General features: G+C 35.1%; 1 protein-coding gene across 1 annotated transcript in view; it reads right to left on the bottom strand.

Annotated features, from left to right (window-relative positions):
* The window catches only part of ds (dachsous cadherin-related 1), a 183,109-nt gene that overhangs the window by 14,681 nt on the left and 154,399 nt on the right, over nt 1-14,029 (bottom strand). The window contains exons 7-8 of the mRNA XM_065369076.1: nt 10,617-11,052; nt 86-364 (exon numbers count right to left, since the gene is read on the bottom strand). Coding sequence (XP_065225148.1) covers nt 86-364; nt 10,617-11,052 — 715 coding nt within the window. The remainder of the gene's footprint in view (nt 1-85; nt 365-10,616; nt 11,053-14,029) is intronic.

Below are 14,029 nucleotides of genomic sequence, written 5' to 3'. Positions count from 1 at the left end.
TTCATTTCGACAGATGATCATTCAAGACATCAAATTCACCCACAGATTACCGTAATATGTAAAAAAAAAAAAAACAAATCCATACCTTTCAAAATGGAATAAGTCAAAGTAGCATTGTTTCCATCATCGGGATCACTCGCTCTAACACGAACCACTTCTGTGCCAGGAGGTTGTTCTTCTCTTACGCTGATTACATCTTCTTGAGGATCGTCCAGAACCGGAGCATTATCATTCACATCAGTAACTCTGATCCGTACCGCTACTCTAGAACTCCTCGAAGGTGTACCTTGATCTTTGGCCTCGGCTACCAATTCATAAACAGATTTCAATTCACGATCTAATGGCTCGCGAGTCGATAATTCTCCTGTAACACATGAAAAAAAACAACAAACCCACGTGATTAGAAAAATTTGCCAACGTAGGTATAATGCATCTAGTTTCCGGTTTGCAAATTTGCATCGTTGTTGGTAGAATTAACAGTATTAATTTCTCGTATTTCCAACTTGTGGAAAAATCACCGGCGCCTAATTTCCGCTTTACCCTCATCCCATCGTGATTCGAGTCCGGTATTCAGCAATGTCGAAAAGTACCACAGTATATTATAATCGTCATTACATTACATACACACACACTGGCATGTATCCTCATACGCCCCCTGCCTCTGCTACTCTGGTCAAGAATTGTGGAATTTTTCAACACAGTAGATTTAATCATAATTATTAACATGCGGTTTTGATTGACGGCGCCGACGTGATGAGCAAAATGATTCGGGAATGATGCGAAGTTTTCCTACATACATCATAGTAGGTACTATCTAACCTATGTCGTGGATAGAATTGAAAGGGGGGACTGGACACGACATTTTTGTTTCTCTATAATGTACACATATAGAATGGACTCAGTACTTACTACGAAACCCTTTTTTCCCCCTTAAATTACTTATGCGTAGGTAGGTACATATCCTACATCTCGTTGGCTCCACGAAAAAAAAAATTCGCATCATAAAGCCCATCTTTGATCCAATCTCAACAGGAGATAACTAGTTCCTTAAACCGATATTTTCATCTAAAAAAATTTTACTACCGCAACGATTAAAATTTTATTCTTTTCCCCTGCTTGAGTATAGTGAATAAGTTTTATTTTTACCAGTTGGGACGCGAAAAACTGCACATAATTTTTACGACATTGTTTGATTACATTTATTTACGAGATATATAAGTAAGAGAAAAAACAAAAATCACACACGTTTATACCTTACCTATCCAACTATCCATAATACATCTCTTTTTCTTTAACTTTTTTTCTTTCTTAATTCTTTCTTAAACTTGGTCTTCTTCGCGAGCAGGTGTTAATGTTCCTCCCTGCAGAGTCCGCCAGAACTAAATCTTTTTATTATGAGCTAGCCTGCGTACTAGCCTTATATACCTTTACTCTCCTCACATGCTCTCTCTCTCTCTCTTTGCCATACCAGTGTGGTTATTTTTTTAATACTTGTGTACATACACTTACGACACAAACACACACTGTAGGTAATATAGTTTTATTACGTAAAATATCTCTCTCGCTGTCTTATTCAAATTCAACTCAGGAGGCTATCTTTTTCCAGCATATGATACTTTGACAAATGAGAAACATGCTTTTTCTCTGTTGCTCTCTTTACTCGAGTATAGAAAAAAAGTTCAACTCTCGAGAAAGTCGCTCTCTCTCTTTCTACTTCAGTATTTGCTACAGAGTGATAGCTCTTTCCTTTTTAAAAAATAAACCATCCTATATGCCTTTTTACTCGATAGCTCCCACGTCGATACCTTTAAAATATGGTTTTATTGCCGTGATAATGGAACCACACGTATTAGAGAGAGGTCTTCGAACTTCTATTCCCCCCGTTTCCCTAAATGCATTCTACAATAATAAGATGTATCTTTATACACGCGTATGTGTGTCTATCTATCATTGTATAAATTTCATCTCTTTTTCACCAACATAATCATAAATCCCTGCCACACCGAGTAATTCGAAGATATACATTGTGTGACCTTCGATATACGATTGTATCCAAAAATATACAAGCATTTTGATAATAGGTAGAGGTACATGGAGTTGCCCACAATAAACCATCGATGGACTTATTTTTATCATACATAACGTAATATTTACCAACCATAATTTCATTATTGTGGTGAGGCATAGGGCGTAGGATAATTTTATCGTGCTTTTCAGAAATGAAATGACATAGGGTGTCAAATTTAAAAGGATTACTTTCAGTCAGAAGTATCAAAACAGAGGAGTTTGTGTTAGATGTTGCCAATTCGTCTGCAACAGGTCACTATTTTGTCATCAGTTCCATTCATTTTTGCACTTGATTTACTTGGACATTGTCAAACATTGATGGTCACTTTCGATGTATTTATTTATACATACAGTGGAAATCGCTTACAACGAGATTCAAGGGACCGGACATTTTGCTCGTTGTATCCGGTCTCTCGTACTAAAAGGTTTTGCATTTATAACGAGCATCTTGTAATAACCGGATATAAAGAGCTTCTCGTTATAAATGATGCTCGTAACACATATATAGCAAAAAAAATTGTCAATTTTACTGCTATTTTTGACTTGTCAAATTGATTGGAAACAGTTTTGAATCGTTTTGAGTAGTTCTAGAGCATCTAGTGGCTTTTTAAAAGGTTCTGTTTTTCAAAAAATGCCACAAAATCTGTCTAAATTTCAAAATTTTACCAAATTTAATTATAAAGCTAAAATTTGGGATTTAATGAATGTTTTCTGCATGAACACTCGTTGTAAGCGGAAGAAAAAACAATAAAATGAACCAAATTTCAAGAATTTTAGCTCGTACTATCCGGATTCCTCGTTATAAATGAACTCGTTCTAACAGGTACCATTTTGTACATGTTTAAATGGCGTTGTACTCGGGACCGAGCATTTTGCTCGTTGTATCCGAAATCTCGTACTAACCGATCTCATTATAAGCGATTTCCACTGTATATTGAAAGTCAACTAGTTCCATAAAATACTAGAAATTTTTAAAAAGTTAATTAAGTATGTACTTTTTGGATAAAACAATGATTTTTTGTGATTTTTACTGATTTACTGAATCTGCTGAAAGTTTGATTAATCATTTTTTCAGATCAACTTGAACAAAGTTTTTGACAACGATTCCTGAAGTTTGACATTTGATGGCTAATGTAGGTAAGTGAACTGAAATTTGTCACTTCGATCGACCAACCACTAAAAAAGGTCACTTGGGTCCTCTCATCAACTAATCTGACCCCAACTTTCAACTTGTTAATACTTTCTTGGACCAATTAGAAAAAAGTTGTTGACTTGTGCCCAAATTTCAACACTTGATGACTACTTTCGTTTAAATTTGTGACTTTGGTGGACCAACTAGGTACCAATAGGCAATAATATTTTGTCATTTTAATAACTAGACGAATTTGATCAACATTCAATTTGTCACCTTTTTAGCCGACTTGAACGAAATTGCTGACAACAATTTTCAAAGATCAACATTTGAATAAAAATTAAGTGGACAGTGCTGCCGCCGAGAGTAAATATGGGCCAGGGGACGAAAAAATGAGACTCTCCTAAACATTTTTCACTCCCCTTCCCTCCTTTAGCAAAAAGGTTTTTCTCATAAACAAACGTAAGTCGAAAATAAGTTATTTTGTTCACAAAACAGAATTTTTCAGCACTTAAGTTCTTCTCTATGAAGTCCCCTCCTTCTCTCCCTCCACCAAAAAATTATAATTCGTTGTCTAAAAAGGTGTCTAGAACAAGATTCGTCTAAAAAAAATTACAAAAGTTCTCATTTTCCCTTTAAAAATGAAGTTCCTTTTCGGTTTTTCTTCAGAAATCAAAATTTCGAGTATTCTGTGTATTTTCTGTTCAAAAATGAAGTTTTAATTTTTTTTTCTTCAAAAAATGAAGGTTGCATTTTCTTTTCAAAATAAAATTTGCATTTCTGTGCACCAAAGCAAAAGGGATGGAAGTCCATTTTTTCACATTTTGAGTTTCTTACATCATTAGAAAGAGGTTTTCAAGAGCTTTCCAATGATGTAAAAATATCAAAATAAAAAAAAAAAAACAACTTCCATTCATTTTGCTCAGGAGAAAAAATAAATGTTTGCATATGTACTTTCTTACAAACAAGAGGAAGTTTTCATTTTATATTCAAAAATAACGTTTTTTCGACTATTATTTTCAAAAAGGAAATTTTCAGTTCATTTTCAAAAATTATGATTAGTTATCTAGCTATTTTTCTTCTACACATAAACGTCACAAACCTTTTTAAAAAACGCAGACTCGGGGCAAATTCTTCCACTCAACCCCACCCCCCCTTAACGATGACACTGAAAATGAAATCAACACAACAACTCTCAAAAAAATAATACCCCCGAATTTTTTAAATTGAAAATTGAGCGACATTTCTTACCAACTAATATTGATTTAAAAGCGCCGAGTTCGAATATTGATTTATTTTTTTGATTAGAACCTACCTCAATTCTCGAACCTCACTCACGTGCCGTCAAACATGATCAAAATCCCCCCCCCCCCCAATCAAAAAATTATGAAGATACAATAATGTAACTTATCAAGGACAACTACGAGGTTGGTGAGGGTGAATTATGACATTGATTTTTTTAGATTTAATCTCTCGATTCCCCCTTCTTCAGCACTTCTGTCATTTTCTTTGATCAATTTGAATAATTCGATGATCCTGATTGATTTTTAGGCCAGTTTACTGATTTTCGATCAACTTGATTGACAAAAAAATCCACCTTAATACAATTTTTCGAACACAATCAAATCAAATCAGCTAATTAACTAACCAAAGTACAATAATTTTTATGATTAACTGTCTCGTTCATTTTCACAAATCAATTTCGAAATAATTCTGCCATTAGTTCATCTTCTTTATCGATCAACTAGAATTAAATCTGAGATATTTAGTCGCTCTGATAAACAGCCTGACCCAGTTGATCGATTAAATCGCTCATCACTCGCTTTAGAAAAAAATCCATCCTATTCGTATAATAATCAACCAAAATATCCACACAGATATATCTCGCAGATATCTTGGCGCAGTTTGTCTAGCACCTATATAACTAACCTCGATGGTAATAAATAAATAGAGAAAAAAATTCGCGAATCGATAAGCGAGTAAATCTTCTTCACACCATCTCTTTTTCTCCAGGGGGAACACAAACAGCGCACGAATCAAAAAAACTACCTGGTAAGTATTCGATTATCGCATTCCTTAGTATATCTGGCTGAGTAATACGATCCGATACAATAATCGATAATTTTTCCACCATTTACCTACTCTCGCCATCGCCATATACACGCTCGTAAATTCCATAAAACACTAATACAAAATCTACGAGTATGGAGGAGCATTAAACCTTGTTTGTGTGAGCTGGTGAGGTGTAATCAATGATCGCGAACCGCGAACCTCGGCTTCGGCCTGGCCACTGCTCTCGCTATTAAATAAAATCAAACCAGCGCAGCGTACCTACAATTTTTATAATTAACCCATCTCTTCGCGCTTAGAAAATGATAAAAGCGAATAAAACTTTTACGACACTATAAAGCAAAACCTGGTGCGAATAAATCGTTCCATCATTTTTCACGGGTGTTTGGATCTGTCATGGCTGTATTAGAGCGTCGATCAAAATCTTTTCCCTTTAACCCACCACCTCATCATATTCTTGTTATTTCAGATCGCGGTTTTTCTCTATGTACGAGTACTTATGACTATGTGAGAAATTTCTCAACGTATGTCCGAATTTATGCTACAATATGAATAGATCTTACGTGTAGGATAAATAATATATTTTGCTTGTGTGTATATAGGGAGAAGTACCCGACAGACATACGAAAGAAAAACACAACAGACTTAGGTACCTACTCGGAGACGAGAAGGGATCATCTGTGTAGAGACAGAGCGATGAGAGATGGGTGATGGGAGAAGAGTGGATTTACTAATAGTACTACAGAAGAGCACATTACACAGGTTTTAGTTCGGCGGCCGCGGCGCGGCGGCGTTTTCCGACCACATATCCAATCTAAGCTTTTAATATTACCAGCTATAATGGCTTTTTAATGTTTTCATTATTTATTCTACTAAAAATCGATAGTTAAACATGGGTCCATTTGGTGATCCAACGTACTATAAGCAACACACGTACGAAAAAAGAATATACATATATAAAAGGGAAAAAAATACACTTCCGAACAAATTCCCACAAGATTTCTTCTTCTATTTTAGCGTCTAGAGAAGATCCCAGCACACCTAAGACGTGATGACAAATAGAGTACATCGCCGATGAAAAATTACTCGCCGTCGTCAAAAGCAACCTTACAAATTTATCCAAAGATACGACGAGTAGATAAAATAAAAAGCAATAAAAATTCACGCGATTAGCAACAGCACAGCATAGCATAGCAGCATAGCACAGCGCCATCGCCATCGCCAGTGAGCTTCTCCTCATCCTCACTCGTCTATAAGAAATGCAGATGACAAAGCACACATACAGGTAAATTAAAACTAATAGAAAAACGAGTACCGTTACGTCATTGTAATTAACTTCCCAGATGGTGTATGGATCATTTTACAGCTCCAGTCGATTCATTACAAATACGAACGGGTTAAATCTCCTCGCTGCGAGATCGAGCCTTTTTCCTATAAGTCGTCGTACCGTATACTCGTACTTATAGTCTTAACAATCGTCAAACGATCCGATAACATCGATTAATAAAGCCAAAGATAAAAGAATCTTTACACGATCACGATGGCGACTTGGCCTCTTACTATTTTAAGCACGCTGCAGCTTCTCCACACGTAGCCCTAGTGTATCCGAAAAGCGAATAATTAACGATGATAATCGCGCACGCTTTGTGTTCTCGAAATTTTTCGTCCCCGTGTACTTGATCAGTGATCTCTCTAATGATCGATCTCGAGTCTCAAATATTGAAAAATCCATCTCATATTCCTCCTCACGTCCTCTCGTCCATCCCACAAACACACATCGCCAACGAATTGAGGACTCCGTAACCGTATCATCGCATACGTGCGGAGGGAACTGAACTTCAATGAGACAGAAAGGAAAGGATGCACATAGCTCGTGATGCAAACGATGTATCGCGACTGCAACTGATATTTACTTTACTTCGGGTTGCCACAGTCAGCACTTGAAAAAGGCGAAGGAAAAGTTGAAGGATGATGGGTGAGAATAACGCATGCTCGATACCTACTCGTGCAAGACGAGAAGTACGAAATATGAAGGAGAGAAAAGAGATAAAACTTTTGGCATCGTATTACTCGTAATCAGCATTTTTTTTAAGCCTATAAATGAGTAGGCAAGTATGACGTGAACAATCAACCAAGAGCATATTTTTTTTAAAAAGTTTTTCACAGAAAACAATAATTAAATTTTCAAGTGGAATTTCTGATCAGAAAAAAATCTATGACCTGATATTTGCACCGAAAATAAACTCATCTCCAAATTTTTTGGTAGAAAACGTTTATTTGATAACCTTGACCCAACTTCCCTGATTGATTCCTCTCTTCTCACCAGAGAATCACAACTCATCAACTTCAATCAAATTGAAATTTGGCTCACGGAAAAAAAAAATCAAATTCGGAGCTGCCAACGCAGATTTTTCGATTTTTCGCAAATTTTTGAAAATGATACCAAAAAAGTAAATCTTAAAATAAAAGTCTGAACATCCCTCTCAATCTTCAATTCATCCCCCTGTCTCACTAATCGATTTGCTGAAATTCATTTTTAATTTTTGGAATTTCAAAAATTGAAATTTAATTCATTTTTTTATGAAAAAATCAAAATTTTATCAAATTGACAAAAAAGGCTGAAATATGATTAGTACCCTATTTTAACCTCCCGCAAGTCGATTGGTGATTATTTTGAACAGTTCTGAAGCCTCCAGAAAATTTTTAGATTCTCCAGTTTCCAAAAAAAAAAAAAAAAAAAAAAACGCTGTAAATGGGGTGAAAATGGGATTAAGCACATATAAATCTGGATGTACCATCTTTGAGATCCTTTCGATCGATTGAGGCAGGTTCGAATATAAAATTTTCTCTAGCGATCATTTTTGAAAAAAAAGAAGAAAATTCCGAAGTGATGGAGGGAGGGAAGGAGGGAAAAGCTGATCTTGTCACATGAAACAATTTTCAGATTTTTACCTCGATAACTCCTCTCGCAAAAACTTAATACATACATTAATGTTACGTTAGCTCAAAGTTCAGTTCTAATAATGTTCTTTTAGTAAGTAAGCTAAATTTCACCTTGAACGGAGTTCATTAGTTGAGAAGTTTTTTTTGTCATCAAACATAAAAAAAATTGCAGGATAAAAAATGATCACTTTTTACTACTTTACACCATTTTCTTCCAATCTTTTTTTCAAAATACAACTTTTTGATGAGTTGGTTCAAGTTATCTGGACATGAAATCTAATTTTTAAAAATTGACGTAATAATTTCTGAACATCTTATCTTTAGAAATCGCATTCAATTTTCTTCGAAAAATACGTAAGTAATTTGAGTGATTGAAAAAATAATCAAAATGTAATTTTAAAAAACATATCATTCAATTTTTAGGAAAGATTTTTTTTTTGTGCGTGTTTTTGGAAAAATTTTGAGATGGTTTCTCGGTAGCAATAAGTATTAGTACCTAACAATAAGTAATTTCTCCATTTCTCCCTTATATTCCATAAACATCATCCCTCCCTCCTCCTTCTTAATCTACATCGCAATCACTGAATTTATGAAAAATGTGTAAAAGAAAATTGCTCTTTGGAAATGAAACCCGGTCAAACAATTTTTGGGAATGTAACTCAGAATTTTTGTGTGAACAGAAGAGAGGGGAGGGAAGAGGGAGGGGGAGGGGGGAGATAGGAAGCTCTAAATGTGAAATCTTCGAGCTAAATTACCTACCATCAAATGCGTTATTTTCGCGATTACCCATGAACATTGGACGTGGTCTTCAAAATTTGATTTTTGACCAAATTTTTCATGATAAATTGCAGACTTTTGGAAAAGAATTTCAAAAAATTCATATTATAAATCATCGCGAAAAGAATGAAAATTAGTGTGATTTTACTCGTAGCATCCAAAAAATAGTGAGTAATAATAAAGATCTGATCAAAAAGCCCTTTCCAGTTCCCATCTTACCCCAAGGTAGAAAAGTGCGATCCGAAAACATTGTTTTGATCATTTAAGAATTTTTCATGTTTCGAAAAAATCGTGAAAATTGCCAAGAAAATGAAAGAAAAATAGGTACAAACAAAAATGTACGTAAAATCAACAGTTTATTATTCAACATTTCAAAATTGATTTTGGAGGTTTAGAAAATAAGTAGAAAAAAAAATCAAAAAATATCGTTTTTGTACCATAAGCCTTCACTTATCAACCTAAATCCACATCACTAGTCCGAAAAACGCTCAAAATCGAGCTTAGGACGTGAAAATCATATGGGCTCTATAATTTTATTTTACTCCCAAAAATTAAAGAGTTGCAGAAAAATTTGAGAAAATCGAATTCTGTGGAATTTTTTTAGAAATTCGTCTGTAATGCTTCAAAAAAAGAGCAATAAATTCAAATCTGACTACTGATAAATTTTGTTTTATATTCAACATGGTATGGAAAAATCAGGGCATATGGGAAAATTAAAATCTCCAAAATTACCCATTTTGATGCACTAGAGCCTACATGGAGCAGAGGTGTAGGGTGAGAAGTCTTGACCTCTGAAATAGGCAAAAAATCGGTTCAAATTGGAAAAATACCTACGGTTTTAGTTGGAAAATTTCCAAAGTGACGGTATAGGTACTTTCAAAATATCGAATTGAAAACACGAGTACCGAAAATCGCATTTTTAGTTGGAAAATTGAAGTCGCGGATCCATAATTGGCCATTTCTACGCACTTGTTTTGCACTAATGAAAATATTGTTTTTAGCTAATTTTATGGAACATACCCTTGAAAACGAATAGGTAGTTTTTCCTCAAAAAATAAAGTTTTAACCTTAATTATGCTAACGAGTAGGGGGTCAGCCAATTAAAAATTCTGTGAAATCAAAAAATAATGTAATCCCTGAGAAAATGTATGTTTTTTAATTGAAGAAAAAAATTGATTTTTTTTGGGGGGGGGTCAATTATTTGTATCATGAAAAGAACTGGAATATTTCATTTTCCAACAAAATATCTATCATTACTTCAGGTACACTTCATTCATTTGTCATATTACGATTTCCTTTTATACTGAAATCAAATTGTTTGAAAATAGTTCAGCTCTTATTTATTCATTTTTAAAAAAATAAAAATATCAAAGTCTAGAGCACTGATTTCTAGCCCTTTTATGTAACTACATTTCCAGAACTGACCCTCCCCTCTCTGCCCTTTTTTTCTTAGACGTGTAACATATACTTGAGTATTTGAAAAAAATTCATATCTTACAAGAATATCACACCAGAGTGATGAGTGAACAAGGTTGCCACCCCACCAATTATCAGGCGCTACCACATTACACCGCACACACAGTACACATAAAAATGTAAATAGCTAATAAAATCGTGTTAATCTCACCTGTGAACGGATTAATCTGGAAGCTGGAATTGCTCGGTATCAGACTATATCGCACAGCGGCATTATTCTCAGCATCCTTATCAGTCGCCTTGACCATACCGAAGACAGTCCCCCGAGGTTTATTCTCTTCAACGGCGTACTCGTACAGATCCCTTGTGAATTGCGGATCATTATCGTTATAATCGGATATGGTAATCTGCACCATGGCGGTAGCCGTATTTCTGGGTGTGCCGTTATCGGAAGCGGTAATTTTCAACGTGTAAGCATTGGTCGTTTCGCGATCCAGTTGTTTCTTCAGATAGATCCATCCGCTGTTCAAGCTCACGCCGAACGATTCATCATCTTGTAGACCATTTTCCGTTTTAGCTTCGGCCAATCTGTAGGATATTTTTGCATTGTTACCGGTATCCAAATCGACGGCGATTACTTGCAGGATCTGTGGGCGAATAAGAACAAAGACATTCGATTAATGAGGCGTGCATCAGCATGTAACTAGTACATTACATTACTTTACATTACATACATACTAGATACGTATAGGTTCGAGTTTTTTTTAAAAACTTATTTAGATGAAATTATAGTACCTAGATCCTAGAATGCAAACACAAATGCATGTCGATATATACCAACCATGGACTAAATTGCTTTAATTAGGCGACCGAGGGGAATTATTACGTGTTCTCTTTGTTTTCTTCTTCGAAACAGTATAGAATTTTTTCAACTTCTTGTACCTTATACTATATAAGAACGTGCGGTAGTCTCTAATTTAGCTGCTTCAATTACCATATGCATATAGTATTACGATTCTTTTTAAGTTCATTTTTATAAATAATAATCCGAGACGGAATTTTTTCTCCCTGATATACTACAAAGAGTTTCTCTATTTTTTTCGTATTCTCTTTTTTTACTCCGTAAACGATATAAACCGGTCGTCCTTATACCTATACGAACAATTATAACCTTTATATTTTCCTCTCTTATAATTCCATTTCCAACTTCTGCTCTAATACTCGTAATACGAATAATTACACGAAAAATCATTCGAGAAACACGCGATCGGTCAAAAAAAAATTTCGAATTCCGATTTAATTAATTCGTATTTAGGTATCCTAATTTCTCCCCAACCTGATAAAAAAAAATGGGATCAACTGGCGCTTTGTAATTAATATTCGAATATTCTTTGCTCAGTCTGAGACCGACGAATACAATTCTAAAGAGCTCCGGAAAAGGGTTTCTTTTTTTTTCAGGGCAATGTAACTCACTTATACAGGGTGTCCCATCCTATTGGATACCGTTCTTCAGATTTAGGGACACCAAACACTGAAGGGACCAAAAAAAGAAATGAACAAAAAGAATCGAATTTTAAATTGAAATTTTAGAACTGGCTCCTCGAAATTCCAAAACAGGCACATCTTCGTTCGCACGAGACTTTTCTCAATTCGTTTTCATATTCCGAAATTTCCAGCCCACATTGAACGGGACACCACGTATAACTGGAACTCTAGCACCTCTATAGAGTGATGCTGTGTCAGATTCGGGTACATCATCGAATCATCGGTAAGATGGTCTTTTAACCTTGACAATCATCAATCAAATCAACGCGCGGGGACGCGTATGAGAGAATTCGAGAAGAGAATACAAAGCTGGAAGAGGCATCGAGGGTGAGAGGGATGAGAGGAGTCGTTTAGGTAATTACGAATCGAGTAAGTTCACAATGAGAACATCCTTCTTTCTCCGGTACGTTAGATATGTAAAGGTAAAGGTATCTCGTATCTATCTGTGTACCTAGATAGATAGAGAAATAAGATGAGAGGAGAAGAGAAGGGTATATCGACGAACTACATACAGAAAGACTATACAGAGTACATACTATACGTATAATAAAACATTATGATTGTGTTCGTCCTACGGTGATCCTCCTGGGGGTCTGTTGTCGGGGCCCCCTTCCGTGTTAGAATTTCGTCTATAAGCGTTATGAGATGTTAGTGCAGCTCCGCAGTATATAGGAAAGTCCCCCTCACGTTTTCTCACTCACACAAACGGTATAAGGTGTACTATCTCGCGCGCCTCATTTCTTCTTTCTTTAATCTTTCAACAATCGAATAAAGAGAAGAATTAACATGCGGCTCGGGCGAGTGCGAGCGAGTGTGTGTGTCTTATTAAAAATTACTTTTTGATAAAACCATCATTGTTGTATGTATTATGTGTGTCTGGCCCGTGTGCAGTTCGAGTTCCTTCTTTTGTACTTGGAAATTCACGGCCATCACCCAAACAACCTATAGCCTGAACATTAATTAGGTATTGGGACGACCTTCGCGTGAAAGTGTCAAATTGTTTGCTGTGGGCTTTTACATACTTGTGGAGAGAATTCGATTGGCAGATGGGTGATTTTTGGACGATCTCGAGTAAGTAGATGAAAATAACACGATGAGAGATCTATGGAATGTAAAATTTGGGGATTTTTTTTCAAAAAGGAACATGGTGAATTTTTCTCCGAAGAGATCCGATGACAATTTTTTGCTGATATCCCAAATCATGTGAAAATGAATAAAATTTTGATCTCAATTTAAATTTCTAATAATTAAAACACAGTTTTGCAGAAATTTGAACCTAAGTTTTTGAATTCAGCAAGTAGGTACATATTTTTGATCTCTACACTTGCATAGCATAATTTTTTTGAAATTTTTAGCTCTACATGATCCTCCCCTTCCTCCTCCATAACCATTTGAGAAAATTATCCAAGTGCTGAAGAGAAATTTTAGTTTAAAAAATCAACAACTGAATCAATTACTTAGACAATTTTTGAAAATTTGCCCTCCTTCCAAATTTGAAAAAATAATCAAATAAAAATCATAAGAGGGTCAAGTATTACAATAAAGTGAAATTTTAATTTTGAAGATCAATTCAGAATGAAAAGAATCGATTTCTAACATTATGCCAGAATTAAAATCGCTAAAAATTCAAAAAGTAAACATTTGTTTCTCAAACACATTTCCGTTTTCAAAAAGCTACATTTTCGTTTAATTTTTGAGTTTGCCTTTGCTGGTCAAAAAAATTACTCTAATACGCAACGAAAGTAACACCTTGTTTCAAAGAATTTCCTTTTAGAAGCACAATCAAACTGAAAAATTGCATTTTTCGCTATCGTTGAAAAGAGGAGAGGGTGGGGAGGGGGTGAAAATAGTCTCATTGAGTGAACAAAAAACAATTTCACAAAAAAAATATCCCTCATAATTTCTATATAGAAGTTACAAAAAAACACATTTTCTTAAGGTACGAGTATTTTTCTTTAAAAGACTAATTTTTCCAGTTCCTGGAACAAAACTACAGAGAGGGGAGGATAGAGAATGTTACATATACGTATCAGCTACCCACATTTGCAGCAAACTTCTTGATTATTTTTGAAATCAACA

Source organism: Planococcus citri, chromosome 5 (assembly GCF_950023065.1).
Source record: "Planococcus citri chromosome 5, ihPlaCitr1.1, whole genome shotgun sequence".
Taxonomy (NCBI): domain Eukaryota; kingdom Metazoa; phylum Arthropoda; class Insecta; order Hemiptera; family Pseudococcidae; genus Planococcus; species Planococcus citri.
This window is presented reverse-complemented; position numbering and strand designations above follow the sequence as displayed.